This window comes from Penicillium solitum (assembly GCF_028829755.1).
Source record: "Penicillium solitum strain IBT 25940 chromosome Unknown utg000008l_segment0_segment0, whole genome shotgun sequence".
Taxonomy (NCBI): Eukaryota; Fungi; Ascomycota; class Eurotiomycetes; order Eurotiales; family Aspergillaceae; genus Penicillium; species Penicillium solitum.
In genome coordinates, this window is record NW_027072127.1 from 3,492,923 (window position 1) to 3,511,508 (window position 18,586).

General features: G+C 48.4%; 7 protein-coding genes across 7 annotated transcripts; 4 read left to right on the plus strand and 3 right to left on the minus strand.

Moving 5' to 3' along the window:
* Window positions 1-549: 549 nt before the first annotated feature.
* On the plus strand, window positions 550-2,714 carry N7455_010624 (peroxisomal copper amine oxidase; the record flags this gene model as incomplete). Its single annotated transcript, XM_040954998.2, has 3 exons — window positions 550-1,003; window positions 1,059-2,309; window positions 2,368-2,714. 3 exons carry the CDS (start codon window positions 550-552, stop codon window positions 2,712-2,714), a joined length of 2,052 nt encoding a protein of 683 aa, XP_040814743.2.
* A 1,459-nt stretch (window positions 2,715-4,173) lies between these two features.
* Window positions 4,174-4,818, minus strand: N7455_010625 (uncharacterized protein; the record flags this gene model as incomplete). The annotated part of the gene is made up of 1 exon (XM_040954947.1): window positions 4,174-4,818. The coding sequence occupies one exon, from the start codon at window positions 4,816-4,818 to the stop codon at window positions 4,174-4,176; it is 645 nt and encodes a 214-aa protein (XP_040814557.1).
* Window positions 4,819-5,602: 784 nt separating this feature from the next.
* Window positions 5,603-6,719, minus strand: N7455_010626 (MARVEL domain-containing protein; the record flags this gene model as incomplete). Its single annotated transcript, XM_040954909.2, has 3 exons — window positions 5,603-6,092; window positions 6,158-6,489; window positions 6,561-6,719. 3 exons carry the CDS (start codon window positions 6,717-6,719, stop codon window positions 5,603-5,605), a joined length of 981 nt encoding a protein of 326 aa, XP_040814589.2.
* A 518-nt stretch (window positions 6,720-7,237) lies between these two features.
* Window positions 7,238-8,668, minus strand: N7455_010627 (uncharacterized protein; the record flags this gene model as incomplete). The annotated part of the gene is made up of 1 exon (XM_040954977.2): window positions 7,238-8,668. One exon carries the CDS (start codon window positions 8,666-8,668, stop codon window positions 7,238-7,240), a length of 1,431 nt encoding a protein of 476 aa, XP_040814627.2.
* Window positions 8,669-9,328: 660 nt separating this feature from the next.
* N7455_010628 (O-methyltransferase) lies at window positions 9,329-10,263 on the plus strand (the record flags this gene model as incomplete). Its single annotated transcript, XM_040954853.2, has 3 exons — window positions 9,329-9,352; window positions 9,411-10,160; window positions 10,219-10,263. The coding sequence occupies 3 exons, from the start codon at window positions 9,329-9,331 to the stop codon at window positions 10,261-10,263; spliced, it is 819 nt and encodes a 272-aa protein (XP_040814528.2).
* A 578-nt stretch (window positions 10,264-10,841) lies between these two features.
* On the plus strand, window positions 10,842-12,099 carry N7455_010629 (putative NAD binding Rossmann fold oxidoreductase; the record flags this gene model as incomplete). Its single annotated transcript, XM_040954789.2, has 4 exons — window positions 10,842-11,124; window positions 11,182-11,277; window positions 11,332-11,735; window positions 11,800-12,099. 4 exons carry the CDS (start codon window positions 10,842-10,844, stop codon window positions 12,097-12,099), a joined length of 1,083 nt encoding a protein of 360 aa, XP_040814745.1.
* Window positions 12,100-12,498: 399 nt separating this feature from the next.
* N7455_010630 (uncharacterized protein) lies at window positions 12,499-13,509 on the plus strand (the record flags this gene model as incomplete). Its single annotated transcript, XM_040954932.2, has 1 exon — window positions 12,499-13,509. One exon carries the CDS (start codon window positions 12,499-12,501, stop codon window positions 13,507-13,509), a length of 1,011 nt encoding a protein of 336 aa, XP_040814525.2.
* Window positions 13,510-18,586: the final 5,077 nt, after the last annotated feature.

Sequence of the window (18,586 nt, forward strand, 5' to 3'; positions counted from 1 at the left end):
CTGGCTTCTGTTCGCTCAATTTGGCCTGGTTTTGTAGATTCGTGGGCTCTTTTCGGCTTGTCCCAGTGGACTTCGTAACATTTTATGGGATATTCTCAATATATCTAGACATATTCTCGGGTGACAAGGCCCGCAGGTCTAAACCGCCATTGAGGTCAAGTGTGCGATCCCAATTGAGGACGCTCATGCGAATTGTCTAGTTCTACCCCGCGATGTGACAAACGACATGAATAATGCAGAGATGATATCAATATCAAGATGCAGACACGCATTTTTTGGCTCTTTTGGGATTGGAGATAGAACGCTAATCCCAATCAGGACATCGGATCCGGCCTCCGCAAATAGGCTTTATCTAATCGGATGGAAGTATACCTCCAACGCTATGGACATATGGAGATACCACTTGCTTGTTAAATAGTCTGCAAGCCCGGATCTGAAGGAGAAACCAAGCGAGTTATTGTCTTTGACTCTCCAGCGACTGATTGACTCGGTTGGCGTTTTACTCTCATCACATTGAAATCATCTCCATCTATATACCTTTCGCACAGCATGGTTCTCGACCGACTACAGCAATTGACTCACCAGGTCAGCGCCACTTCGCCGCCGCCTCACCCACTTGATCCTCTTTCTACAGTGGAAATTGATGCGGTTGTTGGCATTGTCCGCAAAGAGCATGGCTCGCTCAACTTCAATGCGGTCACTCTAGATGAGCCCCGCAAGGCCCATATGATGGCCTGGGTGGCTGATCCAGAGAATGCTCCTCGCCCTGCTCGAGCCGCTGATATTGTTGCCATTGCACCTGGCGGTAAGATCTACGATGGTGTGGTTGATCTGGACCAGAAGAAGATCATCAAGTGGCAACACACGCCGAATGTTCAGCCTCTGATCACCATGGAGGATTTGCAGGAGGTTGAACATGTTGTACGCAAGGATGCTAAGGTCATCGAGCAATGTGGTATTATTGGAATTCCGAAGGAGGATATGCACAAAGTCTACTGTGACCGTAAGTGAACTTCCCTCATTTATCGGAGATTGATGCTAATCGAATGGCGTTCTAGCATGGACAATTGGATACGATGAGCGATTTGGAACCGGTGTCCGTCTTCAACAAGCCCTTATGTACTACCGCCCTCACCCCGATGACTCCCAATATACCTATCCCTTGGACTTCTGTCCCATCTATAACGCCGAGACCAAGGAGATCATCCACATTGACGTGCCACCTGTACGGAGACCGGTCAGCAAGGCCGCTCCAAACAACTACCACCCAGCCGCAGTCGAGAAAGAAGGTGGATACCGCACCGACATTAAGCCAATTCACATCACCCAGCCAGAGGGGGTATCTTTCGAGGTGAAGGGACGCACAATCGAATGGCAAAACTGGAACATTCACGTCGGCTTCAACTACCGCGAAGGCATTGTCCTGAACAACATCACATTCAACGACAAGGGCAATGTGCGTCCTGTCTTCTGGCGTCTTTCACTAGCCGAGATGGTCGTGCCATATGGCAATCCGGAACATCCCCACCAACGCAAGCACGCATTCGACCTGGGCGAGTACGGCGGCGGATACATGACCAACAGCCTTACACTGGGATGCGACTGCAAGGGCGCAATCCACTACATGGACGCGGCATTCGTCAACCGTGCCGGCGCTAGCACAATCATCAAGAACGCCATCTGCATCCACGAAGAAGACGCCGGCATCCTATTCAAGCACACTGATTTCCGCGACGAGTCGATGGTCGTAACTCGCGGCCGAAAGCTCATCATCTCGCAGATATTCACCGCAGCAAACTACGAGTACTGCGTGTACTGGATCTTCCACCAGGACGGTACAATCCAACTCGAGATCAAGCTGACTGGAATCCTCAACACCTACGCCATGAACCCTGGCGAGGATACCAAGGGCTGGGGAACTGAGGTGTACCCGGGCGTCAACGCCCACAACCACCAGCACCTGTTCTGTCTCCGTGTAGACCCGAACATCGATGGGCCAAGCAATACCGTCTTCCAGGTAGACGCAGTACAAGGACCCGGCGAAGTCGGCAGTGCTGAGAACAAATATGGAAACGCCTTCTACGCCAAAAAGACAAAGTACTCCACACCCCTCGAGGCTATGTCCGACTATGACGGGTCTACCAGTCGTACCTGGGACATGGCCAATACCAACAAGCTGAACCCATACAGCAAGAAGCCCGTCAGCTACAAGCTCGTCAGCCGTGATGCTCCTCCCCTGCTCCCCAAGGCCGGCGGACTAGTCTGGAAGCGAGCTGGATTCGCACGCCATGCCGTCCATGTCACTAAATGTGAGTTTCATCATTTCCCTTTCTTATATTCTGTTCCCTTTCTGACTTAATTCTCTAGACGACGACGACCAAGTCCATCCAGCTGGTCGCCACGTCCCACAGACCTCCGGCGAGCCTTCGGAGGGTCTACCCGCGTGGATCGAGGCTGCTGGTCCCAGTTGCTCTATTGATAACACCGATGTTGTACTCTGGCACACTTTCGGTCTGACACATTTCCCTGCGCCGGAGGATTACCCGATCATGCCTGCGGAGCCAATGACACTTCTTCTGCGTCCTCGCAACTTCTTTGACCGCAACCCGGTCCTTGATGTGCCTCCTAGCTTTGCACGTACACCGACCCAGGTGGCTGCTAACGCCAGCTCTTGTGCCTGCAAGAAGAGTGATGGGTCTAGTGTTTTGGTTTGATTTGATGAGATTCGACGTTGCTTTGGATTGGTGGTTTTCTCAGCGTGCACTTCTTGTATATAAATTACTTTTCTTGCCTTCTAAACTTTCTGGAATCCAATATATTTTTCTGCCCTTTATGAAGATTAGCTATCTATTACACACCATGTTAGCATGGTGTCAGGATACTAAGAGACCGGAGACAAGTTAATATAGTATTAATCGTGTAAGTGAAAACATCAACTACACACACACCACAATAGCGATCAACAGATCTTAGACATTCAAAACGAAGCTCAGGCATCGTTCTTCGGATCCTGAGAAAGACAGAAAAGAGAAACAAGGGGGCTTGGAATTTGAACTCCAATGAACAAGAAGCGAAGCAGCATAGAAAACGAGGAGAACTTCAATGAAGCCATTCGTACAGTTCAGGTTTTCTCCAATTGTTCCACTCGAGCTTCAAGTTGTTCCACTTTCAGCTGTAACGCCGAATGAGACTCATTGCTTGCGGTACTCTTGTTCGCCCATTCATCCAATATGTGCCATGTTGGATTCCCACACTATGCATCCACCACACGATCTCGCATATGCCATGTAAGTATGGTGTTCCAATGCGACAAAGAGGGAGATGAATCTCGTTTGTTCACACTTCACATTCCATTATTAGGACTTGCTTCTCCGGCGTTTTCCTTACTCGGGACTCGGGACATACCCGTATGAACTTCCTCGGACGAGGAGGGGTAATTCAGGGACATGGGAGCGAATCCCTATAAAAGCGTCCCGGGCATTTAGTTAGTCGGGAGGTCCTCCTTTGTAATGGATCTGACTCTTCCACTATTACTTACTTGCAAAGTGAAGAAGAAGAGAACCTTGAAATGAAGATGATGATAATCGGATAATCTTCATTTTGATAGCTAAACGAAGTAATGAGTGTATATAGCCCTGGAGGTGGTGGAGATGGCGTGAGGTAGAAGATTGGAAAGGAATGAATATGCTTGGACAGGTACATTGTATACCTAGGTGATGGCCTTATATATACTAGACAGCCCTGGAGATTCTGACCTAACTTTTCTTATTTGTAAAGCTACTAGCTTCTTACTATTTTATCTTATATGAAGAACCTTTTTATCTGTTTGTAGAAAAGCAAAGGCAGCTGAAAAGGAACTATGTGGCTCAAGGACCATGCTTTGCCTAATCTGGGACGTCGTAGGTCCACCCTTAAGGCTTAGTGGTTTGTTTTCAAGCTTAGAAGGTGACAAGAATAATAAATCTTGATGCGAGTAACGGCAAAGATGAACGGACAGAGAGTGTCGCGAGTCAACATATAAATCACATAAACGCCTCGAAACATCCCAACAGGGAGGGAATCATGCAGTCAAAACCAAATAAACCATAAAAGCCTCAACACAGTCTAGCCAACACACAGAAACAAAAAGGCCAGCTGTGCAGGAACGAAACAAAAAACAAGGATAGACCAATTTTAAGCCGACAATCCCCGCAACAAAGCCCTATCCACCTCCCCAAGCAACGCAAACAACTCCTTCCCACCCTCAGAATCCTTCCCTTCAATATCCAGCGACTTATGCAAGAACTTGCGCGCCTCCTCATAGCGACTCATCTCCGCAAGACACTTAGCAATGCGCCACCAAGCCTTAACATTCCCAACCGGCTTTGAGTCAACACTAGCCTTAGCATCAACCAACGCATCAGGCCAAGCCTGCAACGCCATATGCGCCTGCGCGCGGTTCGCATAAAGACCAGACAACTCCTCGCGCGCAACGCCAATAGGCTCCCAGCCCGGCCGGCTGAGTCCCATGTCGATGGCGTACGAGTACAGCTTGATTGCCTCTTCGTAGTTGGATTTGCGGTGGGCGGCGTTGGCGCTGTCGCGGAGTTTGGAGATCTGTGCGCTGCGCTTGGGGTTTACGGGGAGGGGCGCCGGGGGGATGTTGGGTGGGTCAAGACTGATTAGGGCGCGGTGTAGTTGGTTCAGTTCTTCCAGTTCGGTGTTGATTGCGGCTGTTTGAGAGGGTGTTTGGGCGGATGAGTGTGGGAGTGAGAGTGCTTTGGTGGCTGGGTCCATGTACAATGGGTATTGGTTGTAGAGATCGATTTCACTGGCCATTTTTGGGGTTGGGGAGACCGGAGGTCTCGGTGTTGGGGTTGTAAAGTCGGTTATTGCTTCTCGAATTGTTAGTATATGTGCTGTGGTGTGACTGGGTAGGTGTTTTGGTGGTGGAATGGGAAGGTCTGATGGGGGAATGGGTTAATTCATACAAGGTATAATTCTAGATGTACTGTCTAGTTTTTCCACAAAGCAGGGCTCACTTTGAGGTCAATATTTGGGTTTGTACTTGTCAAGAGATGATGATGGCAAGAGGGCAAGCTGTCCATAAACCCACTGATATGGAAAGCGGTGGCAGAATACTGGTACCTGGTGCTATCTAACCTATTTTCTTTCTTCTATGAGCCACCATGAAAGGTGAAGGGTAACTAGTGTCATAGGATCAGATAAATGCAAGGATACCATTACCTCATATTCTCCAAAAAGGATCTTTGTTTAGGACAGATTGATCATATCTCAGCCCTAGATATATGATCTACATATATTACCCACGAATATATTCTAATATACAAAACACCACTGGAACATATAATTTGACAATGCAATACATCTATATTTTGCTAGATCCAATTCAACAAAAGCAGGACATATAATCGTAATCCCAGGGCCAAAAGGCCATCGAGAAACATAGTAAAGACAAGGGCATCAGCCCAGAGTAAACAGCGATGCGCCCAACACCGCTCCATGGTCAATATCCAAGGCGCAAAAAAAAGCAAGACAACTCATCAATCCTCCGGGTATTTCATTGAGCTATGCCTCCATGTACACTGACAACACCTTTTACTTAACTGGGCCGTCTACCGTAGTTCACCGACGAGCCGTTAAACCCAGTGGGAGCAGTATACTCAGACGGGGTGTAATCCGACGGGTTGTACTGAGTAGAGGGCTCCGCATAGTGCTGGCCGTGCGCACCACCGTAGCCGGTGTTGTTATAATCATGGAGGATGCCTCCGGGGGCCGGGGCGGTGGGATCGTAGGAGCCTTGCATCGCGGTCCGGCCGTGCGAGCTACCTAGGTCATCCACCTCGCTCTGGTGCAGGAGCGCATAGTCCTCATCGCGGTCGCCGCGGGACGAGGCGCCCATGCCGCCGCCTCCTCGGCCGGAACGGATGTCATCCTCATCCTCCTCGAAGTCGTGGGCTGGGTTCGACGAGAAGGCGGCTTTGCTCTGCGCGGCGAAGGTGGGGTCGGAGACGGCGTCGGGGAGGGTTCCGGTGCGACGGAAGTGCACCACGTTGCGGAAGGACATCCAGGCGGTGATGGCGAAGAGGATGCTGTTTTGGTTGTTAGTTTCATTCAAAGCACCTCTGTGTCGCGGAGTAAGAAGGGATTCACGTACAAAATGAAAACACCAATAATGGTAGTTGCCTCGCTCAGCTTGCACTTGGCGGAGCTTCCGTATGCCCAATTATCGCATCCGGTCTTGGAGCTCTTGTCATCGGCTCTCTTGGTGGTGGATTTGGAGTCCGAGCTGGACTTGTCGTCGGAGCTGCTCGAGCCCTTGGACTTTCCTTGGGCAACATAGGAAGCGAGACAGATCCAAGCACTGAGCCAAAGAATCGCATAGAGAATGTCGACACAGGCGAAGGCATACACGTTACCGAAGCGTCGAGCACGTGGCCACATTGGCACTGCCACTAGGTAGACCAGACCGGGAATACTCAACCAGCACTGCCATGCGATGGTACGTCAGAATGAAAGAACTCTTTTTTATATCAGGAACGTAGGAATGGAAGACTCACCAGACCCCAGTACCAGCCTGTGCGTCCATCGATGCCGTCGCCTTTAGTCCAGATAGCGATGGTTAATGCCCATGCAAGGAAGATAATGAATCCTTGTACGAAATGTATTATGTTTTTCGTCCGTCCGAGGCTTCCGCCTGACGGCATTTGAAACTTCATCTTATGTGTAGGAGCGCTGCAAGGGTGTTGCGCTTTTGGTGGCCCGGAGGGAAGGGAGGGGGTGGTCTCGGAGTGAGGAGATAGTCTATCGTGAAGTCATACGGCACAAAAAAAAAAAAAAGGTGAGAGATGAGACAAGAAGAGAGCTGAGACCTGAAGAATGAGACCTGGGGGGCTCTGTCTTGGCCAGGCTGAGGCTGCGTGGAGAAAAGTGTCGGTTTGTTTTGTTTTGGTTTTCTTCTGTTCGATTTTCCGTCACAATGTCGCAACTTTGGAATTATTATAATCAGAACGGTAGAGAGATATATAAATTGAAGAGTTCAATATTCAAATGTGACGATTAATCTCTCTGCCCGATCCTCTTGTTTCTACAGGGCATACGTACGTCCTCCACATCGCCCAGGCGACAGCCCGTTACTATTTCAGGAACTCCGCCACACTTTGCTTGGCGTATGTCTGTCACTTGACATCATAGTCTCGTTTCTCGTATACTCATGCTAACATAAAAGGGAAATACATCAGGTCAATCCTGCTTCTCGTGTTTGTTTCATCAACACCCAGATCTCGCGCAAAGGTTGATACACATGAATTTGCCACCACCAGGGAACTGGATCAAGAAAAGAGAACAGGGGGTCTTTCCAGAACAACAGTCTCACTAGTTCTGCCTCAACAACTTCAAGAGCCGTGAGCGCAAAGTGAAACAACGAAAACTGCAAGAAAGCAGCGGGAATAATGGCGGCTCGGGCAAATGTTGGGGCTGAACGGGTTGATGACATTGTGGCTGCGATGTTGGCTGTATCGACTGGATCGGAGGGGAACACAGATAGATACCCTGCAATGGGGCAAGGTACATCATACAGCAAATTGCCGACAGCTTTGGCACCGGATGTACAGCCGGCGATGTAGATAGTGTGTCGAACAGAATGCGCGTCGAACTCTTCGTCGACCATCAGTCGGACAGAAAGATGACCTGTCAAGCGAACACCACCTTTGGCTGCCAATATCTGCATGAGCCTATGGACCGAAGCGGCCAGAGCCTCATCTAGACGCGATGCACCCCATGTAGACGAACCAGGATCCGAAACCCGAACCTTGATGGCTTGAACGTGGCCACGCACAATCAGTAGGTCTGCGAATATCTCTCCGAGACGAGATTGTTGCTGCAGAATCCAGGGCCGATCCTTGGAGATCTGAATCTCGCTGACCACCGTATATGTCTTGCTCAGCGTACGTCTCGGTAAGAGCATAGCCTTCTCATTCGCAGATGGAGCTGCTCGGGAGATCTGGTAGCTTTTGGAGGGCGACCGGTGCAAGATCTTGTGCACAGAGTCGCGCGATTGAACTCTGTGATATTCCAGCACAGGAAGACCTTTCTCAATCACATACTGCCTGAAAGAATCAGGATGGGCAAAGCAAGCCGCCAATTCGGTGTCGAAGGTGATACACTTGCAGCTAGTGCGACTCTCTACGACCTGTCGGGCCGTCGCATCTTCAATGGAGGATGCCTTGGGCGAGCATGGAATCCACAGGTCGACCTTTTCGCGGTGAATAACGTCCAGTAGCCGGGAGATGTAATGGTCCTTGGGAATCTGGTAGAATGCCACCAGGGCCTTGGACATGCTCCCGCCGGAGCGCACGGGCAGATCTAGGTCTGTAACATCGGCCCCAACCACGCGGTGGCCTTCTCCTGCCCATGATCTTGCCAGAGTCAGGCCGTGAGTTGTACCTATGCCCGTGATGAGGACTGTTTTCGGATAAAAGCGTACATTCCGTTTGGTCGCTCGGCGTCGATTGGCTGTTGACCGGATAAAGGCTAATAACCCCGCGACCACGAGAATGGTGTTATCGACAAATATCAATGAGAATGAAAGGAATATTCGAAGGAGATGCCAGAATACTCGTGACAAAGTCCCCGATGACACCAAAGCTTTGGCCGATTTGATGGACATGCTGAGTCTGTGTCTCACTGCAGTGAACGGATAAATGTTTCTGGTCATCTGACCATAGGTATTGAGAACAATGAACCTCGAAAGGTTAGTTTGGAGTATACCTAGGACATGATCGCCGACAAGGAGTGAAAATGTGAGTTGGCGGTGGCTGGGTATTAGTGAGGGGCTTGGGCTGCATATTTTAATACGGTGTGACGATGTGACGATGCACTTTCCAGATTAAACATTTAAACATCTAAACACCTCGATCTATGCAAAGAATCTTAGAGGATATCAATCTTTGGGTAAATTTATCTAGAACTAACGGCGCGGGTCTCGGATCTAACCTCCAGGGCTAGGAAATGCCCGGAATTACCACATGGGATCAGGTTTCCGACCCTTTATCAATCAATTAGTGTGCTCGGTACTGATTGCCTGAAGAGATAGCTCCGAGGTATACGAATTTCCAGACTTGGAATGGTGATAACGCCATCTACTAATGAATGGTGAATGGTGAATAGTGAGTGGTGTACGTGGTCCGACTCGGACTTATCTACTGCCTCTACCCGAAGTATGGTATGTCCAGGGTTAACCCCGAGGTGAGTTGCCATCTATAAGTTGACATGCCCGGATAGAATTACCTAGATAATTTATCCAATTTCCTTGCTCTAACTTCACATCATGTCTACACCAGTTCCTCTCGCGGTAGGAATTGCATTCTGACCCTCTGACCTTAAGAAATGAACGCTAACTCATGCTCTAGAGTGACGCCGGCAAGGAGCTGAAACTCCTGCATTACATCTATGAACAGCCAAACCTGGATGAAATCCGGGGACATCCCCAAAAAGTGATTGATTTGATTCACGAGTTTGAGAAACAATACCGGTTTATGAATGTTGGCGCCGAAAAGGGCAAAATCGTCACCAACCTCATCGATGAACTCAAGCCAAAGACCATGATCGAGCTCGGTTGCTACGTGGGATACTCTGCGATCTTGTTCGGCGATGCAGTCCGTCGAAACGGCGGCGAACGTTACTTGAGTCTAGAATTGAACCCAGAGTTCGCCGCAATTGCCAATATGCTCGTCGAGCTAGCTGGGCTGCGGGACTTTGTGCGTATCATCGTCGGTCGAAGCGACGTGTCGCTCCACAAACTACTCACCTCGGGCGAGGTCAAGAAAGTGGAACTTCTTTTCATTGATCATTACAAACCGGCGTATACCACTGACCTCAAGCTGTGTGAACACCTCGGGGCTATTGTGCCAGGTTCAGTGCTCGCTGCTGACAATGTCCTTCATCCGGGCAACCCGCCATATCTGGAATACGTCCGCAGCACGGTGGAACAGAAACGTGAGGCGGCTAAGGCTGGACCTTCCCAGGCATATAACACCACGGGGATGGGCGAACGGACGGTAGAGTCTTTTGTGGGTAAAGATGACGTGCCCACTTTCCAATTTGTCGGGAACCCGAACTTGGTGTATGAGAGTCAACTTAACCAACCCGAAGGATTACGGGTAAGTTAGAATCATCCAAAGAAGGTTTCGGTGTCGCTAACCGCAATTGGGTTAACAGGATGCTGTCGAAGTTACAAGATGTGTGGGGGTGCAAGAGGTATAGATGGGAAATGGAAAATGGGAAATGACGCAAGTGCCCAGGTGGGACTGGGGAGCGGCATAAGCCGCTACTAAGGAAGGGCGATTCTTTTTGTTGGAGAAATCATGGCGGAGATCTAGCGGATAACTTCCGCTTCAAATAGTTTTTGTCTCCTGGAGAATCATACCATTCTATTTCATTGGCTCCATTCTAACAGAGACTCCAGTATCCTCAAAAGAGCTATGTTCATTGTTCTTTAATCTCTCCAGCAGAGACTTGTAGTACACATTTGTCTGAGAGGTTCATGGACCCTGACAGTGGGATAGATTCTTGTCTGTCATAAGAGAATATACAAAAGAAAATACTCATTATTAATTCGGCGTAGAGTGCACCGAGTTGATGTCCAAAGTAAAGTCGAACATTGCCACATCGGGAAACCGACTCGGCCTTTGCGGCGACCCCCCACTTGAGCCAACGTTGCCGTCGCCAGGACCTTCCCACGTTCCTCCCCCGCTAAATGATTTCCGGTGCCAATATAAATACCTAGTAGTCCCTGCTCCTCCTAATTTCTCCCTCAATTAAATCTCCATTTTTAATCCATCATGGCTAGCAAGACTTACAATGTCGGCGTTGTTGGCTACGGCTTCAGCGCAAAGATCTTCCACATTCCCTTCGTGAAGGAGGTCCCCGAACTCAAGCTCTACGCAATTGTCCAGCGCACCCCGAAGCAAGATGATGATGCTGAGAAGGACCACCCCGGTGTTAAGTCTTTCCGTACCACGGAGGAGATGGTCCAGGACCCCGCAATCGACGTAGTGATCATCACTACTGCCCCCGATTCTCACTTTGCGCTGTCCAAGCTCGCGCTGGAGGCTGGCAAGCACGGTAAGTGCCCAGAAGTCCCGGATAGCAATTGGATATAGAAACTAACGTGGAATCTAGTCGTCTGCGAGAAGCCCTTCACCCCCACCACCCAGGAAGCCGATGAGCTCGTCGCCATTGCGAAGAAGAACAACAAGCAGCTTGCCGTGTTCCAGAGTATGTCTCATCGTCTAACTTATTTAAGAGACCCATACTAATGCAATGCCCTAGACCGACGCTTCGATGCCGACTTCGTGACCCTCTCCAAGCTCGTCAAGAACGGCTCTCTCGGCCGCATCTCCGAGTATGAGACCCACTTCGACCGCCACCGTCCCGAGGAGCCAGCTTCCGACTCTCACAAGTGGAAGAACAAGGTCATCCCTGGTGGCTCAGCGATCTACGACCTCGGAACCCACCTCCTCGACCAGGCCGTGCACCTGCTCGGGCTCCCCGCGCGGGTGACCGGTTTCATTGGCTCCGCCCGGGAGGCCAACTCGTCTTCATACGAGGACTCCTTCACCGTTCTGCTGCACTATGCCAGCGGCCTATTGGTTACCGCCAAGGCGACCGTGGTCAGCCCCGAGGACGAGCAGTTGCGCTTCTGGGTGCGGGGTGACAAGGGTAGCTTCAAGAAGGTAAGAGCATCTACTTCCGCAGACTGCGATGTAAAGAAAAGTAAGAACTGACATGATTGTATAGTACCACCTTGATATCCAAGAAGATCAGCTCAAGGCTGGCATCATGCCCCAGGATAAGGGTTACGGCCGTGAGCCAAGCGAGCGTTACGGTGCTCTGACTACTATCAACAACGGCAAGCCTGTCAAGGAGGTGGTTCCCACCGTGGAGCCCCCCACCTACACCGAGTACTACCGCAAGCTTGTTCGCGCTCTTAATGGTGAGGGCGATCTCCCTGCCAGTGGCACGGAGGCTCGCGAGGTCATTCGTTTGATCGAGTTGGCTCGTGAGAGTTCCCGCACTGGACGTACTTTGGACGTCTAAGCTCGGGTTTATAAAATGCGATAATGATTATGATATACCTGATAGTTAAAAGGCAATATAAATTGAAGTCTTGGATGAAATTTTAAAATTGTTTTCTCCAATAAATACAGTAATACCCTTGCAGTTGACAACTAAATACTTAGCATTGTTACGCAGAAGCATTTCAACGGCCAAAACTATGTCTAATATTCTTCCTCCAGGTACGTAGAATTCGCCTGGATATCCATATCCATATTGCTGCCTAACAACGGGGCACCCTAACTGCTTGGCCGTTGACTGGATTCTCCCCGTCACATGGTATGCACGAGCTAGGGGTCTGAGCATATTTTTCTCTTATACGAACGGAAGGCTTTGCAAATTGTTCCACGGCTAAATCTTGAGCTAAGAGATATTTGTGAAATGGACGTTAAATCGCTACCAGATTTCCGATTCATCCCATATCCAGTCGAGTCTAAAGAACTACTACCACCAGATGAACCAATTACTCTCAACACCTCGTCCTCATGGACTTACTGCGGACCCCTCTTGGCCCTTGAATCATGTAACCTGCCATCCTCCTTTAACACCTGGGCAGAAGCCACGCTCAGTGGCTCAATTTTGCCCTCCCTATTCTCCTTCCTGACATACGTCCACGACTTCCTGACCAAAAACAACCAATCCCACTACTGGCTCACAATCAGAGCAAGCAAAGGCTCAGACGAATTCGATACCCCACGCTGGCACACAGATGATTTATTCTTCTCGCCCCTCAAACCACCAATAAACCATAGACGTGAATCGCTCTTGTCGCCAATCACTAATTTACTCAAATCCACCTGGACAGGACCAACAACAAACCAGGACCTCTCAACTCCAATCTCACACTCAAATATACAAACAAACCATCATGACCATTACCCAGAACCTACATCCCCGACCGCCCAAATCCCATCTATAAGCCCAACCCCAACAAACTGGAAACTTACAACAACCCTCCTAGGCCCTGGAACCCTATTCATCCCACCGGCAACAAACCACCTAGCCCGCGCCACGCAACAGGCCGTCAAAACCGCCGCCCGCGCTGCAGACCCAAACCACATATGCGTCTCCGTGCGCTGTGTCGGCTGCGCCATGGCGGCGGAGTCGGTGCGAGCACGACTAGCCGTTGAGCTGGGCGGACATGGAACCGTGCAAGCGTCAGCGGGGGAGTGTGTTTTCTTCCGTGTTGGCGAGGACAAGGGCGCTGTACATTCCGAGCCGCGATCCCATGGGGATCGGGTTTTTGTTAACGTTGTTCCTGGTCATGAGGCGGATCTTAGGGCGCTTATGGCGAAGTGGGGGATGGAGTATCCGCGCGCTTGGTGTGTTGGGTTGCCACTGGTTATTGGGGAGGGGGAGGAGTGTTTGAGGGATGTTGGGGGTGAGATTTGATTCTTTTTATAGTATCTCACTATTCTTTATTATAGATGGATGCTCTGTGATTGGGTATATAACATAATAGCTGGGGGAGCTGCTTTGTGTGGAAAAATCAACTTTTATTTCTTACTTCAGTGATACCCCAAGAAAACCTATATATGTCAGTTATAGCAAGAGTGAAGCATAGAGTGCATCTATACGATGGCTGACGAAATAGGAAATATTGTCAAAGTGCAAGGTCAAATACATGGATTTACAAGGTATTATACCATGCAAATCATGTGACTTCGAGTACCATGCATACCATATATTACGTTTAGTCATCAATACCGCTCAGATTGTTGAAATAGCGGGTTTTGTCATTTTAGTTAATTAGAGTTCTTCATCTATGCCATTTGTACCCATACGTTGCAATACAGACAGATTTCTGTCAGTTATGAGCCCGGAATCGTTCCATTGAAAAGATCTATCTGCATATAGATCACCTTACAACCTCGCTATCGCCGAAACTGAGGCTGATTTGACTACTTGTCAATCGCCTAGCGACGAAGCGAACCCCTGAATTTGAACTTCGAAGAATCGGAGATCTGTCAACAAAAGTCAACAACCATCAACAATATGGCCGAATACCTCTCCGCGGGTCCATCCTCTCGCGTTATACTAAAGGATACAACGACATGGGATGCATGGCTAGCCAACATAGAGTCAATTGCTGTTCAATTTGACGTATGGGAGCTATGTGATCCTACCATAGAGGAGAGACCAGAGCCTCTCCTACCACCAACAAAGATTCTCTCAATAGTGGAAGCACAGAGAGAATACAAAGAACAATGGTTTGAATCATTGAAAATGCTTCAAACACAGTGGGCCATTGACAATACGGCCTACACCCAGCAAAAGAAGGGGTTAAGCATAGTAGTGACAGCTATTCGAAATAGCGTTCACGCTAGCTACCAACCTTTTATCATCGACTACAAAACACCATACGATTTGCTTCGAAAACTACGTCAAAGATTCGCCGCAGAATGTGATCCTACAAATGCCGCTAGACTCCGTCAACAATGGAGGAATCTAGATAGGGGATTAGATCGAAATGTCGATATTGACAAATGGTTATTGAACTGGGAGACTATACAGATAAGGTGTAAGAGAGCGAATATGCCGGAAGCAGACGATGCCCCGAGTCAATTTCTCGATGCTATCTCTGTTATGTCACCTTCATTCCACGATACATGGACTCTTAGGCTTCAAGATCAACCTGAGATGTCATTTACCGAGCTTCTCAATCGGTATAAAGCTCACTGGAGTATTACCCACGGTAGACCAGCCGTACAAAGGGGGATCTCTAAAGCTGCATTTTCAACATGGCAAGGCCACGAAGAAGCAAAGCCTGAAGAAATACCACTGTGGAAGAAACCCTGCCCTTGTGAAAGGCCTAATTCTAGGCATTCACCATGGAAATGCTGGGATGTATACGCAGAGAATAGGCCGGCAACATACCAATTGATGCCGGCATGTAAGCAAAAATGGGAAAAGGCTATGAAAGCTAATCCTACCTGGAAGGCCCTTGTGGATAGCAAACGTATCCAGATGGCAAAGAGCAAAGAGACAAGCTCTCAACAAGCAAATGCCACATTTGACGAATATGCATATGGCTTCTTCTCTACAGAGGCTAGCAAGCCACAGGCTAGCAAGCCATCGGCTACCAATCATTTGGCTAGTAAGCCAGAGGAAAGCAATCAATTGGCTAGCAATCCAGAGAAAAGCAATCAAATTGACGTCTCCACCACCATTATGTCCACCCAAATCCAGACCACAACCAACGATTTTGAACCCGTTGAAAAACGGTGGGTGGTAGATACAGGCGCACAAATGCATGTATGCAACAATCGAGAGCTATTTGTGACGTTCGAAGACGTACAAAGCAGCGTCAAAGTGGGGGACACAGAGACAACCGTTGACGGGGTAGGCACTGTAGTCATTTATGGTGTCAGCCCTAGCAATGCAGCAGTGAGAATGGAGTTGTACAACACCAGATACTCTCCCAATTTCCATAGTAATCTGATATCCAATGGATTGATGATGAAGGGGGGGCTCTTGATGAACTTCAGGACGAACTGTATTGAATCTAAAGATGGAGAACCAATCTTTAAGATCTACCAAGATCTGAAGCTATCTTGGTTGGCACAACCTAAAGAATTAGTCTTTGCAACTAAGAGGTCAGCCAAAGAACCACAATCAGAAGCATCAATCTATACCTGGCATAGACGCCTAGGCCATATTGGCAAAGAGCGGATTGCTCAGCTGGCAGAGATGACGGAAGGGATCACTATTGAAAGCAACCCAGGCAAAGAATTGCAGGTATGTGAAGCTTGTCAATTAGCAGATGCCCCGAAGCAGATCTCTCGCCGGAAGATAGGCCAAACATATGGTAGATTTGGAAGGGTCTATTTTGACCTAGTACAAAATCAACTTGCCTATAATGGTCATATCTGGATGACGCATTTCTACCTTGATGGTATTAGATGTCACTTTGTCTTCACACATACAAAGAAGAATGACTGTCAGATGGTTGTTAGGAAATTCCTAGCACTAATCAAGAACTGGCTAAAGATTGAGATCAGAGTGTTTCACTATGACAATGAGCGAAGCGCCGGTCATGAAGTAGAGACAATGATTGAAGCTGAAGGATGCACAATTGAGCATTCACCACCCGGCTTACCAGAAATGAATGGCCCTGCCGAGAGATCTGGGGGGGTGGTAGTACGGACTGCCAGAGCATTGATCAATGATACAGAGCTCCCCCACAATCTATGGCCCGAAGCAATGTATGCAGCAGCATATATATTGAATAGGACGCCGACTAAAATCACCAACCAATGGATCATACCTTGGAAGGAATTGATGAAGCATGCCGCGCCAGATGGCATTCAACATCAAACCATCAATCTATCAAATATAAGGTTGTATGGATGCTTGACGTACTCGAGAATCATCAAGAGAGTACAGTCAGATAAGATGTCACCCAGAGCAGAGATAGGATATCTTGTTGGGTATATCTCAAAGAACCTGTACAAAGTATGGTTCCCCCACAAAGGACGTACTGGTATAGGGAGGGTAGACGTCGTCAGAGATGCCGTATTCGATGAATCGAGGCGGTATTCGAAAGATAGGCCAATTCCTGATGAAGAAAATGCTATTAGTACCATAACAGATGGACTAAGCATATGGCCAACAGTGCTTACCTCTGAAGAAGCACAAAATGAGATGGGCATACAATTCCAGATGCCAAAATCAATCGCAAAAATTGCTCTGAGAGACGAATCTGAGCTTCAAAAGCAAGTTGATGAAGCAGTTGACGAAGCAGTTGATGAAGAAATTGATCAAATTGATAGGGAGAAAACTCCATTGCAAGCAGTTTTGAAAACAGCATCTGGTTTGCCTACCCCACAGTCTATTATTAGACCGAGAGAGCAATCAGATAGCATGCCAGGGAGCTTCCCAGCAGAGATATCATCACCATCATCACGAATTGTCTCATCATCGCCAAATCCATCGATCCAAACGATTCCATCACCTCGAGAACCATCATCGTCACCAGATCCGATCTCCGTCATACAGTCGATCGAAGCTGGGGGGGTGGATAATGACGAAGTGAGAGATGACGAAGTGAGAGATGATGAAGAAGAAGAGATAGAGCGACAGCTCCAGCAAGAAATGGCATACTCGCCGTCACCAGAATTGTCATCGTCATCAAATCGAGCACCGAGAGACATATCTGGAGATGTCAATATGTCAAATGTCATCACAGGCACTAGATCCAGGAGACTAAAGATGGATCCAGATTACGCTACACATCTCTCTCTAGATCTGTCAGATCAATTAGATCCACCAAGCCTACTTTATGCCTTCACCACAGGCATGAATAAGCGATTTGACAAAGAGACAAAGCTTCATCGTGACGAATTACCACCACCACCAGAGAACTGGACGCAGGCGAAGTGCCACAAATTCGCTAAGTACTTCATAACAGCTGCCGAATTCGAAATAGAGACATTGAAGAAGAAAGAGACCTTCTCGCAGGTTCCAATCCCGAACAACAAAAGCACACAGGTACTACCATTGAAGTGGGTATTTACATACAAATGTGATGCCGACGGCGTGCTTGAGAAGTTCAAAGCACGAATCTGTGTTAGGGGAGATCTACAATGGATGTCTACAGAAGAAAAGAGAGCCGCCACACTAGCTGTTAAGACAGCAAGGGCTATCTTTGCACTAGTGGCAGCATTTGATCTAGATATGATGCAGAGAGATGTAGTCACTGCATTTCTGAATTCAGTGCTACAAAGTGAGGTGTATACAAAGTGCCCTCCAGGATTCGAAGCATTAGATCAATGCTGGCTGCTCCACAGAGCGCTATACGGATTACGCATGTCACCAAGACTGTGGCAGCAAGAAGCAACTAGGGTACTAGTAAAACTAGGCCTTACCCCAGTGCCGGAAGATCCATGCATCTTCACCACTACCGGCATCATCGTCTTCTTTTACGTTGACGATATCATCATTGTGAACCATCCAGATCCCTACTACGCAAAACAAGCAACTAAGCTAGATCAAGAGATCAAGAAGCAATGGGAGCTTCGAGAGCTAGATGCAAGCTGGTTCTTGAACATACGAATCCTCCGAAATAGAGAAGAAAAGAAGCTTTGGTTGTGTCAAGACAGCTATATTGAGAGCATGGCAGCTAAATACAACTTGATTACTACTAGGAAAGTGGGATCTCCCCTAGCTGCTGAGCAACTGATTCCGTACGATGGAGTGGCATCACCGAGTCAGATCCATGGTTTCTAGGCCAAGGTTGGATCTGCTCAGTATGCAACTACCATCACCCGGCCAGATGCAGCAAAAGCAACAGCTAAACTAGCTGAATTCTTGACAAACCCCGGTCCAAAGCATATTGATGCAATTGACCGAGTCATTCATTACCTGTACGAAACCAGGTACTGGGCCATCGAATATGGCACCAGAAAACAACAAGATCAACATAACAAAAACCAAGGTCTCCAGCTTGCTGCAAAGTCAGTTGAATTCG